At 34.2% G+C, this 15,067-nt stretch overlaps 1 protein-coding gene across 1 annotated transcript; it reads right to left on the reverse strand.

The window, feature by feature from the left end:
* Positions 1–8,610: 8,610 nt before the first annotated feature.
* On the reverse strand, positions 8,611–9,555 carry LOC101391427 (olfactory receptor 52J3-like). Its single transcript, XM_004434122.2, has one exon. The coding sequence runs from the start codon at positions 9,553–9,555 to the stop codon at positions 8,611–8,613; it is 945 nt and encodes a 314-aa protein (XP_004434179.2).
* Positions 9,556–15,067: the final 5,512 nt, after the last annotated feature.

The raw sequence follows: 15,067 nt of genomic DNA on the forward strand, positions 1-15,067 counted from the left end.
CTGGCAAAGCTTAAAATAATTTTTATTTTGCCCTTTATAATAAGTTTACTGAACTTTGTTTTAGATAAATTGAAAATAGGAAAATAAGGAATTTTAAGTTTATTCATTCTATTCATTTTGTTACTAAACATCAAGATCTAGAGGCTCTATTTATCTGCTCCAGTAGAGGTACCAAGTCTGGCAAGGCAGCTGCAATTACATCTACCATCTGTTCAATTTTATGGTGACTCTGTAACAAACACCCACAATAAAAATCATTTTTTGTGAGGAAGGACAACTGGTGAATTGAATGTGACTATTAGAGGCAATTATACTTCGGAACTGGAAAAATAACCATGAAACTCCTTGTGAAAAAGCATTAGACCTATTCTGAGGCATGCTTGACCCAAAATGCCAATTTTCAACTGGTTTTTTAGGCCTTTTTGTAACGGGAGAGTCACTATATAATTCTGCTTTTTGAGTACTTAGTATTTTTCATCTCAGAAGCTTTACCTAACAGTTCTTGAAAGTCTGAGTGTTTTTCTTTTCCCAGGGAACATTTATTTTGGCATATATTCTAAAGCAGCCTGTAGGCTACTTTAGAGAAAAATTGGGAAAACACTTACTAAATAGGCTCATGGCGATATGCCAATGTCATTCTGCAGAAAGAAGCAGACTCTTCTTTAACCAATAGATACTGTGTTCATGTACTAGGTGAGTGACTAAGATTTTTTATTTTTCATCTGACATCATCTTTCTGCTTGAAATTCCTACAAAATCATCATCATTATCATTATTATAATTATTTATCATAATCATTATCTACATCACTGTTACACGTGTCGAGCACTGCAATACTTGCCTATGGATTTATCCGCTAATGGTTACACCATCATCGTCTAGCTTTTATCACAGATTCTTATTGATCAAAACATTACGATTTCTACTCCAGGCTTGCTCAATATTTTAGCAATTACGTTGAGCTTACCTCTGATTCTGTAGATCCTACCACTGATTACAAAATGCAGCATTTTGTCATCTGTCCTTTAGGAATCACATCATCCTCCTTGATGCTGCGAATCCTAGTTTCATGGCAACATCTTCCATTGTCAACTCCCATCTCAGAGGTGAGATTCCACATAGCTATTCAGTGATGAAAGTGCCCTCCTCAACATTTCTTAACAGATACCTCAGTAAACAGAATATCTCATAGGCCCTCAAAAGGAACAGAATCATATGGTGGTTCTAATTCCTACATAGTAAATTTTTTCTAGCATAAACACCTCCCTAAAACATCTAACTCTTCTCTAAATATCAAACCAAGAAAAATCTGCAACTCCATCTAATTTCTAAGGCCTTGATATGTACAGTTTTTCAGGAACCATTAAAATAGATTATTAGGATTGAATCTCAGTACACTTTATTTAGTTATTTTTTACTTTTTTATTGAAGCATAATTGACATACAATGTCTTATTTGTTTCAAATGTACATCATAATATACATGTTTAAGTACATTTATATCATTATAAATATATATAATTTTATACTTATATATTTTAATTTATATTTATATGTAATTTACATATATAACTTATATTATTATATATTTTAATAATATATAAATATATATAATTACACATATATAACATATATTTATATACACTACAGAATGATCACCACAATAAGTCTAGTTACCATCTGTCCTCGTATAAAATTGTTACAGTATTATTGACTGTATTCCCTATGCTGTACATTACATTTCCATTACATTTATTTTATAACTAGAAGTTTTAATCCCTTTTGCATTTTTATGCCACTCTCCATCCCCATTGCACTCTGGTAACCACCAGTTTGTCTCCTATATCTATGAGTCTCTTCCTGTTAGGTTTTGTCTGTTCATTTGTTTGTTTTTTAGATTCTATATATATGTGAAATCATGTGACATTTGTTTTTTTTCTGTCTGACTTATTTCACTTAGCATAATACCCTCTAGGGTCATCCATGTTGTCCCAAATGGCAAGATTGTATTCTTTTTTTACAGCTGAGTAATATTCCGTTGTATATATACCACAATTTCTTTATCCATTCATCTATTGAAGGTTACTCAGGTTGCTTTCCTATCATGGCTATTGTAACTAACACCCACAGATCATAGGGTTACATATATCTCTTCAAAATAGTGTTTTTGTTTTCTTCAGATAGATACCCAGAAGAAGAATTACTAGATCATATTGTAGTTCTATTTTCAATTTTTTGAGGAATCTCCATAGTGTTTTTGATAGTGGCTGCACCAGTTAACATCCCCACCAACAATGTACAAGGATTCCCTTTTCTCCACATCCTTGTCAACACTTTTATTTATTGTCTTTTTGATAATAACCATTCTTACAGGTGTGAGGTGTTATTTCATTGTGGTTTTGCTTTGCGTTTCCCTGATCATTAGTGATGTTGAGCATCTTTTCATGTGCCTGTTGGCCATATGTATGTCTTCATTGGAAAAATGTCTATTCAAGTTCTCTGCCCATTTTTAATCAGTTTGTTTGTTTTTTTTTGATAAGTTGTGTTAGTTTTTCATATATTTTGGATATTAGCAACTTATTAGATGTATGATTTGCAAATATCTTCTCCTATTGAATAGGTTTCCTTTTTGTTTTGTTGATGGTTTCCCTCACTATGCAAAATATTTTTAGTTTGATATAACCCCATTTGTTTATTTTTGCTTTTGATGTCATTGCCTGAGGATACCAGTTCAAAAAAATATTGCTAAGAGCGATATCAAAGAGCTGACTGCCTATGTCATTTTCTAGGAGTTGTGTGGTTTCAGGTCTTACATTCAAATCTGTAATCCCATGACACTTTATCTATAACTGGCCAGATACTACATAGAATGAGTTACCAAATGTTAACTATCCCATATTCAGTCTTCCATTTCATGTAACTTGCATGACACCCTCAAGATTAGCATATACGTTCTTGGATCCTTTCAGTAAACAGTAACTTGATGTGAAATTCTTTTGTGTTTAACTCTTTTATCCCAAAGCAGACATGATACTTCCTCATTTGTGCTGTGCTGAGGTTCAAGGGATGGATCTTTGTAATCTGCTAACTTGTTCTCACAAATTGCCTTGAATTGGCTGTTAATTTTCCCTGTTTAATCATGCTGTTCATAATACCTTCTAATGCAGTTTAAAGAAAGTAAACCATTTCACAATGATTATAATTTTTATTACTTACATTCACTTCAAGTAACAACTATTGTACATTCCAATGCCTCATTTTTAACCCACACCGCCTCTCAATTAACACAGGGAAATCTTTAGCAAATATTATACTATTGCAGGCCAGTGTTTATCAATATCCTACTTACCACCAGCAATAGGCTCCTTGCTGCTAAAAGCAAAACCTCTTTCTGAGTACTGGCTTTCTAGGGCCACTATGGTTCCGTTTGTCTTCGTATAAATTCTCCGTAAAACAAAGCCTGACTCAGTAAAATCCCATGGAGTAAAATCCCAGGAAGCAGGAGTGAGGGACAAGGGAGAGATAAATGGAAGGAGGAGAGTCGATTTGAGGGTACGTTCTCTAGTTCATGGGTTGTTTAATGTAACTGCTCATTTTATCTTGTAGTAACATCCCCAAGATGCCACATAATCTACACCTCAGAAATGTAAAGACTAAAGATCTATCCACTCGTCATTTTTCTCGTTTATAATATATATTCTTTATCATAAATTTTATATTTAAGTACTTCCAGGAATTGAGGCCCGATTCAGCAACTTTTCCTGAATTGGAAAGGGTATCTCAATATGTTAAGATCATTGGATCTCCAAGAAATTTCACCAATGTGTTAGGCTCCTGAATGATCAAGGGATTTATTTAAAACCCGCTAACATGAAAGTGTTTAATCAAGTGTCTAGATACATTATTCCTTCTTGTTCACCAGATCCCGTCAGCATAATGTTCTAAGGAATGACAGGGAATCAGAATCCCTGAGGACCACATTAGAACTAACGCATGGAAAGTTGATGAAGCCTTGAAGCAGAACAGTGTATTACTATCCTTGCCAGCTGAAAAGACACAACTTCTCATGGCCCTTACTGACAAGATGGAATAAACAGCATTTGTCAAATCAATAGCTACATGCAAAATATTAGGAAATATGTTAATTTTATCCAGCGTTGAAGAACACATGGAAAAGCAACAGCAATTGGACACCACTTGATTAAGTTTGTGATGATAGAGTCACTACTCAAGATCAATCTGTCTTTCACAAAGCTAAAAGAGGCAAGTTCAATGAAGATGTTGTAGGAATAAACATTTTAATGTCTTAATGGTAGAACTAATCCCTGCAATTTGTTCATGAATATGATATTGCTTTCTGTGATAAGTTAAGAGACCATATGGGCCCACCATGTGATGGACACAACTCAAATCTTCATTGATTCCATGACTTTCATAAGCTCCTACACTGACTAGTGAACCACAGTGGCATTTTTCCTCTCCAGATATTAATGTAGGTTCAGGACAAGTGTCCAGTAATCTCCCAAGACTCTACCTATTCCCCTTCCCAATGCACAGTATGGATGGCAAATTATCACATGTCCCTTCAGGAAGACCAGTATGTATTTGGCTGTTTAGCAGGATCCTTCCTTAAGAAGACACAGCCTCCACTTCAAGGGCTCTAGTTTACAGAATTGTCTCAAGATTGAATTCAGGAAACACGGTTTGACAGCAAAAGTTCCTGATGTCATTCTGACATACAAAGAATAGCCAAAACAGATCTTTTCCTGGTTTCCTAGGTTCTCCTCATGAATATATTTATCATAGTCATTATGAAGAGAACATTTTCTAGTTCTTCTGAGGGTGCAGTTAGGGGCTAGTGGAGCAGGTATTCCATGATAAAGCCACTCTAACATTCTATGCTCCCTGAAGCCATTAGAAACTCTCCTTTACATTTTTTTCAATGAAATTGCGGCATTTCAGTTTCATTTACTGAAGGCCGTCTTTGAGTCCCGTTTCAGTCAACCAACCAAACAAACTGTTGGAGCCACTGTCAAACACATTGAGTCCAAAATCTCTATTTAATGTCCTCATATTACAATTCAACCTCATGCAATGTCATGAGGTTTCTTCTTTCCAGATCCAGTACTCTTATATGTGTTCTCCAGGTTGCATAAAGGCATAAAGTGGCAAATGCTTGCAACTTTTTGGTTAGTATATTTTACTCTCTGGAGCCTGCTGGCATTTGTGCCCATCAATAGGTCTAGAATTGTGCTCTCTCTTAAAGTAGACAGTAGCCATATATGGCTATTGAAACGTGAAATGTGACAAACTCAACTGAGGAAATGAATTTTAATATTTATTTTAATTAATTTAAGTTTAAAATCTAAAGCAGTATAAAATATTTTTCAGATCAATAAAATGTTTTGCTTTGTTTTATAAGGCTGTATTTCATTTTAGCTATTGAAAATTTAGTGTACAAAATAAGATGTGTTTTAAGCGTAAAAGATTGGATTAAGAAGATTTACTTTGAAAATTTAAAGGGTGTAAAATATTTCATTGATTGATATTTTGTATAGATTTTCTGTTTAAATAATTTGTGGATATATTAAGTAAGATTAAATATTCTATTTAATTTCACTGTTATTTTTTAGCTTTTTAAATGTGGTTACTAGAAAATTTTAATTACACAGGTGACCCACATTTCATTTCTAATACACATTATCAATCTAGAAGCAATGAGGGAAGTAGGAGTCATTCATGGGATAGACCAGCAATCCACTTTAAGTCAGCTACCTTATGAGAGGCTATTACATTTTCTTCAGATAAGGGGAAACTATCAATCTCAGACAAGTTGATTTGGCAAAACTCAGGATTTGCTTCTTTGGGGTCTACTCACATAACGCCATTCAAATTTTAGAATTCTATTTCTTAATAAATGGCCTAGTAGGAGATGAATATTTCTGTAGCATGGTCCAAAATTCTTTCTGCTTCCTTATCTGGACTTTCCACTGGGAATTTAGCACACTGAGCTCATTATTTCCTTTCTTCAGGTCCTCTAGTTTGTTCATCACAAAAAGCCAAATCCATAATCTCTTTATCCATATTAAAATCTTTGGCAGAAACACTTGGACACTCAAAGTCTTGTTTTCTTTAAGCACCTGGCTACAGAGGTCTAAAGGTGATAATACACATAACTGTTTTGTCACTGCATTCCATGTGCCACCACGTCCCATTTACCAATAATAGCAGGGGCCTTAATGTCCTTAAGGCTAATCAGATAGGGAACCAACTCCAAATTCTCATTCTCAAGAATTTGTTGCCAAGGAACAACTTTTGTTACCTGTATTCATGTCAGTTAGAGTTCAGCGAAGGAAGCAGAAATTACTACTAGTATTAAGGAATAAAGAATTTATTTCAGGAATTAGCTAGAACTGTGGAAGGACCTAGAGAAGAAAAGATCTGAAAACAAATTTACTAACCAGATTAGGCATGTACGACTGACTTGGTGTTTGCAGAAAGCCAGGTACATTCAGCCTCTGGGATACATTATAAAGAACATGGGTGTAGTAATTTATAGAAAGTGGTTTCCTATTCACGGTTACTGACTCTGCGTATTTGCAATAAAATATCTGGTCAGGGATTCATGATCATTTTTGGTCACAAGGGCTGGCAACCATGGAGAGCTTGACATGGAGCTGAGGAAAGTGAGGAGAAATTAGAATCCTCTGGGATCACTGAGTTTATCACTGCCTGTGAATAAATATTGAACCACAGAAAATAACAGCTGCTGTTTCACATTTGCTCCCACAGTTGACGCATATTTCTTATGTGATTAAGTCTAAACTGGAAACTTATAGAGAGGGGAATTCTGGGGGACAAAATGTTAGCTTAGCTAAACAGTCACAGTACAAAATCATCAGGGAACATTTTATCATCTGTCCTTATCCAAGGGAGGAGATTAATTAGTTCTCCCTGAATAGTTTAAGAAATGGATACATACTTTAATTGATAGTAAATGAATCAAGGAATACATTAACTCAAAATTCCATCTGAGTATTTTTAACTATGGCAAAGTGACAGCATTTTTTTTTTTTTGCAAATTATTGAACAGAACAAAAAGAGAGTGAGAAAATTGTAGAAGGATAATCAGCTTTCAAATTTGTTAAAATATATTCTAATTCTGTAGTGATCAAAACATTTTATGATACTGGTGAAGAAAAAGCAGACTTGTATATATTGAAATTTAATTTGAGAAGGAATAAATATAAATTCTGAAGTGATGAATTATTAAGCAAACTATGTTATAAAAATAGGTTAGAAATAGTAACAGAAAAGTATTTAATTTTCTTACTTTACATTTTGCACCAAAATGAATTGCATTTAGATTTGAATTAAATGTGAAAAGGAACACAAACATACATACCAACAATTAAATAGATGTTGGAATGTTGATATATAATAAAGCTATGCAGGAGCCCTATGTATAGAAGTGCTGGAAGGCTGTGCCATAAATATTATTTTCAGGGTTGATTTCATTCAAAAATTTATTCTACCATATGAAAATAAACTTTAAATATAAAGACTTTATAGGAACGTGTTAATATGATTTGTACTCAAATAATTCACGCAATGAAATTTTAAGAAGCTAAGCAGAAAATCTGGGGAGGGGGGAAGAAAATTATAGTAAATAAAAAACACAATACAAAAAAGTAAGAACATGACTTATTTAATCAGTAACGTACCATGTAACATTCCATTTTTAAGTCTAGAAACTTTAGAAATGTTTAAAATATGCACAAAAACTTCATAAAGATGTCAACAGTGATTCTAAATTAAAAATAATTAAATGATTATGTATATTATCAAAGATTAAAGGAATATAAAATGCAAATGAAAGATTCTGCTACATTTAAAAGGGAAATAACTGTGTCCCATATGTGTCCACATAGATAGATCTCTAAATTTAATATTAAGTGAAATAATTTTCTGTGAAATGATACACAGTACACAGTGCATTATCATTTACATGAATCAAAAATTACAATTTCAAGCCCCCTCAAAATTATTAAATTTGAAGTGATAGACTCTAAGACAGAGAAAAAGAAAACATTTCGTAGTCCTGCCTGTCTCTGAGGATAAGAAAAAAACTAGAACTGGACTGCAGTTTTAGTCATAGGTCATTTTAACTCAAATGTCTCTTACGTCTGATTAAGATAATATTTAAGTTAAATAAATCATAATAATAATGTTTTTTAATCCCATGTTAAGAGAACAAACGTACCTGTTATATGTTTCCTTGTCTTTTGTTAAACCGAGGGAAAATAATAGAACTTAAAAGTTGGGGGAAAAAAGCAATGTTAACAAATGTAATGACAAAAAAGATCATGGCTTGAACTATTCATTCTCACTCAAAGTTTACTAATGCAAACAGTTCTTGCTTCCACAATAGGAATTGGTCCTTGAACTTGAAATATTATGAAGATTATTTAAATTATAGAATCAATAAGGAGTGAAGATCAAATCCCCTGGAATGTAATTCAGCAGAACTACATTTAGACAGAAAAATGTCTTCCTGGCAATGACACACCAATTTTTCTTGCTGGATCATATACTTGGTAAACAAAGGACGTCAAAATTCCCATTTTTTAGTTAAGACACAGAGCACTTGCTCTCGTATCTGTTTGGTCCTCACCCCATAAATGACAGGGTTGAGCGAGGGTGGGATAACCAAATACAGGTTGGCAACAAGAATGTGAACATAGTGGGGTATGTTGTGTCCAAATCGGTGAGTAAGGAAAGAGAAGACTGAAGGGATGTAAAAAACACAGAGGACTGCAACATGGGAGCCACAGGTGCTTAGTGCTTTTAGTCGTGCATCCTGTGATGGGAGGCAGAAGACAGCACGGAGAATGGAAACGTAGGAGATGCCAATAAGGATTAGGATCAGAAGAAAGACAGAGACTACAAAGAGCCCATAGATAGCATTGATGCGGATGTTTCCACAGGACAATTTTGCAATGCCCATGTGCTCACAGTAGGAATGAGATATTATATGAGCCTGACAAAAGGGTAGGCGGTAGATGAGATAGATCATGGGAAGTGTGAGAAGGATGGGAAAAATTACAATGTATAAACTGATGCCCATTAACACCCAGGATGTCAAGATGGTCGTGTAGTGGAGTGGAGCACAGATTGCCACATAGCGATCAAAGGCCATGGCCATCAGGACCACAGCCTCCATGCCAGTGAAGGCATGGATCAAAAACATCTGGGTGACACAAGCTCCAAAGTTAATTTCATGGGTGTCAAACCAAAAGATACCCAGCATACGGGGCACAGAGGTTGTAGAAAGGGCCAAATCAATTGTAGAAAGGATGGCTAGAAAGTAGAACATGGGCTCCCGGAGGGTCTGTTCCGTCTTGATGACTAGCAGAATTGTGGCATTGCCCAGTAAAGCCACAAGGTAAACAGAGCAGAAAGGCAGGGAGATCCAAGCATGGACCTCTTCCAGACCTGGGATTCCAATGAGGAAAAATGTGGCTGGGTGAAAAATGCTGCTGTTGGGATAAAACATCTTTCCAAACAACAGAGTAGGAGAAGTTGTCACTCCTAGAAGGAGAAAAAAAAATTCTGATAAAAAGTGGTTCTGAAAATGATAAGCTTAATGCTTCAATATGTAGTGAAGATGAAAAGAATTGTAATTTGGAAGGGCTTATTAACATAATTTTTTATTCTACATTGAGCCATACTCATTTGAATGTGCCGATCTCAAGGAATTTAATTCTTATTCATTTTAATCCTAATTTTTTTTTAACATGTAAGGGTCATCAGCAAGCCCATGGCAGAGTTATAAGACATAAAACTTGATATTCAGTATGGAATAATTTAATATGCCCCATAACTTTGTGAAGTCCCTGTCTGAAGAGAGACATGTGAAAAGTCAAGGATACATATGGAAATGCAAAAATAAATCCCAAAGGAGACAGGCAGATAAGAAAGTAAAGTTACAGGCACAAATGTATAAGGCACTTCCATAATTAGAAAATGCAGACATTATCTAATGCTTCAGTCATCATTTATGGACGTAGAGACAATACCAAGATCAAGCCTAATATTCTGTCAAAATGATAGAAACAGTATATCAGAGATATACAGTATCACAAACAAAAGCACATTCACTCTGGGATGCCTGCCGAGGAGCACACACCGACTGAGTCATACCCCTGTATACTTGAGAGACTGCAGAAAGAAAGATAATAATAAACCTTTTGTAGATCTTCATTGATGTCTCTATTTTCCCAAGACCGTGACATTTCATAGTGGCTCATTTTTGTGTTATGGTAGTCATGGTTTCTAGTGGTAATTGAAAGCTTCTTCGTTCATGCTTCAGTCCACATCAGTACCTCTGAGAAATCCTGCTAATTTTACTACTGCTACAGACTAGCCTGCACTGGGTTCACTCCCTCTGCCTGATTAAGTCACTGGAAAGGTGAGTAGAGGACAACCTAGAAGGCTTCAGGTGGTTATAGACCTGACGAAGGCAATTCTGAGTAGCACAAAAATGTATGGCATAAGAAAATCTAATTGGAGAGAGAATTACTTAAGTAATTACTCTATTACCTAAAGGAAATAGAGAAGGGTGCTTTCTCAATGGCTTCAAAATGATGAATAAGCAATCAGGCACTCATAAACTCAAATGATGAAAAAAAGGGACTTTCCTGGGTCTCCAACTTGAGGCAGAGTGGTTCAAGCTCAGCACAAAGTAGCACATACTCCTGTTTTTATCCTTTATATAGCTCCGTATTTCTGTGGGTAATATATCAGGGTAAAAAAAAAATAAAATAAATGTTATATCCAGCTAAGATTAGATGAAATAAAGAGACAGAGAGAAAGAGAGAGAAAGAGAAGAGATGTATTTTGCAATGCCTCCTTTATTTCTGTGTTTTAAAAGCTGAAACTTCCAGGTAATGGCTGTGGCCCAGTGGCAGGATATTGGCCAAGAACAAGCCTTCTAGACACCCTGATGCCCACCTTGGGTTCATCTCTGGAAATAAACTCTCAGTAATATGCCAATGCTCACCTCAGACTTTCATCAAGCTTCCCAAGTCCTTTTCATTCCCTATAATCCATAGCTGAAGCAGAAATTGTACTTTATCAACCAACTACACAATCATTTGGTAGAAAGATTTTAAATGCCTTGGATCTTCTAGATATTTTCAAGGATACCCAATGTCCATTTAAAAGTTGCAGGTTTTTCCCTCTGTTAGATTCAGAAATTAGACTACATGATGTATACCATGTTAAGACCAGCAGTTCTTAGCTACCTTTGATCGTCTCTCTTTCATTTAACTGCAATACATACCTAAATCAAAAGAAAATTCACCTGTGATGCTTCATTCTTCCACAAAAATAGAGAAACGAGGAAAAAAATCAAGCAGCAAAGCTCTATGGCCCTTTTTTTTATACTATCTATGGAAAGTAATTTTATGCTAAGGTTGCAGCTGCTTATGACATCGGAGAAAGTGAGTTAATTCAGTTTTATATTGTAACGGTGCCCTGGGATTGAAACCTCTGAGATTGCTGATGAAACTCATAAACTATGATTTAGAAAAACAGAATCCCAAGAAAAAGTGACAGGGGTAGGGATTTATATAGAAAAAATTACAAATGTGGAGCAAAACCACACAGATATTATCATTTATATATGGCATAAAGACAGATACATTTCATCTCCTTCTAAGTTATATTTTGTACCCAAACTCTATGGGTTGTTGTTTCTAGCTAAATAATATGTAATCCATATTCTAAACTCAAACATAATTACCAGGCAGATGTTGACTATTTTAATTTATCTTGCACTGATTTAGATCTCATTTTTCTTAATCCAAATTCAATAAAGTATTATATTATTTAGCTTGAACCTCAGGTATATAATGGAGTGCTTTCTTCAAAGTTATGTTACTTACCTGTAGATAAACATTTTATTTTAAGACAAATAAAAGATATAGGCTCAGGTATAGACAAGATGGCATAGACTAATTTTACCTTGCTCCTTTCATCTAAACACTCTGACCATGGCACAAGAGACAAACAAAGGAGAACTCTGCAAGATGGCAAGATGAGGTGAGTCGGTTTGAGACTCTAAGACCAGAGGAACAGCACACTTGCAGGGCATGTCGTATTCCCCCATCCAACTGAAGAAGACCACCCAGACCCACTGTTTCCTGACTCCTGAATTAGAATAGAATGCAGCCTATGTAGGCTCATTCCTTCTCAAATAGCTAGAGTTGTTTCTAGGTATGTATTTAAATTTATCTATTTTCTATTTTGACTTTTTAATATACCTTTCATGACTTTTTACCTGTGTTACCATCTGGGATCATTTTTCTTATCCTGAAGACCTGTTGTTATTATTTCCTTTAATACAGTTCTGCTGGCATAGAAGGATCTCAGCTATTGTGTATTTGACATTGTTTTTATTTTAAATTTAGTTTTTTTATTTTAATTTTTTAAAATTATGATAGCTTTTAAGAGGTATAATTGACATATAAGACATTTTTCAACCTTGAATTGTACAGTTTGAGAAGTTGTGACATATTTATACACCGGTGCAACCATCACTACACAATTAAGGTGATACATCCCATACAAACATATTTTGATGTCACTTTGTAATCCTTCCATCCTGTCTGTCTCTGGCCCATTCCCAGGTCACTCATCTGCTTTCTGTCATTATATGTTAGTTTAGATTTTCTATAATTTATCTGAATAAAATAACACAGTATGTATTGTTATTAAAATGACGGCTTTATTGAGATATAATTTATATACAATGAAATTCACCCTTTTAAAGTGTACAATTCAGTGATTTTTAGCATATTCACAGAGCTGTAAAACCATTACTCTATCTAGCTTTAAAATGTTTTCATCACCTCAAAAGAAACACTATATCCCCTTTGGTAGTTGTTCCCTAGTGTACCGTCCCCAGAGCTAATGATAGCCATTAATCTATATTCTGCCACTTTTGATTTTCCTATTCTGAACATATCATACAAATGGAATCATACAATATGTGACTTTTTCTTATGCACAGCATAATGTATCAAGATTCATTCATTTTGTAGTATGTGTCAGTATCTAACCCCTTTTATGCCCAAATAATATTCCATTCTATGGATATAATGCATTTTGCTTACCCATTCATCAGTTAATGGGCATTTGGGTTGTTCCCACTTTTGGGCTATTATGAATAATGCTGCTATGAACATTCATGTACATGTCTTTTTGTGGACATATGTTTTAAATTTTCTTGGGTACATTCCTTGGAGTGGAAATGCTGAATCATATGGTAAGTCTACATTTAACATTTTGATGAACAGCTGAACTATTTTCCAAATTGGCTGAACCATTTTACAATCCCACCACAAATGTTTAAGGATTTTAGCTTTTCACGTCCTTACCAACGCTTGTTATTATCTGCTTTTTAAAAAGTTTAGCCACCCTAGTGTTTCTGCATTGTTATCTCACTGTGATTTTTATTCACAATCCTCTAATGACTAATGATGTTGAACATAATTTTGTACGCCTTTGTGCCATTTTATATCTTCTTTGCAGAAATATCTGTTCAAGTCCTTTGCCCATTTTAATTGGATTATTTGTCTTTCGGGTATTTAGTTGAAAATGTCCTTGACATATTCTTATATAAGTCCCTTATCAGATGCATGACTTGCAAATATTTTCTCCCATTATATGGGCTGTATTTTCAATATCATGATGATTTTCTTGATGCACAACATTTTTTTAATTAAAAAAAGTTCAATTTATCAAAGTTTTTCTTTTACTACTTTGGCTTCTATGTCATATCTAAAAACAAAACAAAACAAATGCAAAACACCTTTTGGCCTATTCCCAAATCATGAAGATTGCTCCTTTGTCATTTTCTAGACATAGACATAGACGTAGCTCAAAGGTTTCACAATTTAGTTCTTATTTTGAGCTCTAAAATCAATTTTGAATTAACTTTTGTGTATGATATAAGGGTCCAAATTTATTCTTTTACACATGGATATTTAGTTGTCTCAGCACCATTTGCTGAAAAGACTATTCTTTTCCCATTGAATTGTCTTAACACACTTGTCAAAAATCGATTGGCCATAAACATGAGGATTTATTTCTAGAATGTCAATTATTTTACACTTTAGCTATGACTATCCGTATGGCAGTAGAGCAGTCTTAATATTGCAGCTTTGTATTAAGTTTTAAAATCAGAAAGTAAGTCTTCCAACTTTATTATTTTTCAACATTTTTTGGCTACTCTGAGTTCCCTGCATTTTGATACTGATTTTAGAATTAGCTTGTTAATTTACACACACATGTACACACACACACACACAAAGAGCAGGCCAAATTGCATTGAATCTGTGGATCAATTTAGTGAGTATTTCAATCTTAACAATATTAAGCCTTCATATCCATGAACATGGAATGTCTTTCCATTTATTTAAATCCTTTTATGTTTTTTTCAATGCTTTGTAGTTTTCAGTGTGAAATTTTTAAATTTATTTACTTAAATTTAGTCCTAAATATTTTATTGCTTTTATTCTATTGTAAATGGAATTCCTTTGTTAAATTTAATTTTCAGATCTTTAACTGATATTGTATAGAAATGCAATTCATTTTTATATATTGATATTATAGCTTGTAACCTGCTGAAGTCATTTATTAGTTGTAATATTTTTATTGTGGGCTCTTTAGGTTATTCTATGTACAAAACCATGTCATACTCTAATGAAAATATTTATACATATTCCTCTCTAGTATGATTGCTTTTCATTTTGTTTTCTTACCTATTGCCCTACCTACAATGTGGAGTAGAAGTGGTAAGAGCAAGAGCATGCATCCTTGTCTTGCTCCTTATCTTAGGGGGAAAAAATTCAATCTTCACCCATCAAATGTGGTGTTAGTTTGGGATTTTTGTAGATAATCTTTATCAGGTTGAGGAAGTCCCCTTCTGTTTTTCATTCTGAGTTTTTATCATGAAAGTGTTTAGATTTTGTCAAAATCTTTTTCTGTATCTATGGAGATGA

This window comes from Ceratotherium simum, chromosome 7 (genome assembly GCF_057802395.1).
Source record: "Ceratotherium simum simum isolate JZ-2026a chromosome 7, ASM5780239v1, whole genome shotgun sequence".
NCBI lineage: Eukaryota > Metazoa > Chordata > Mammalia > Perissodactyla > Rhinocerotidae > Ceratotherium > Ceratotherium simum.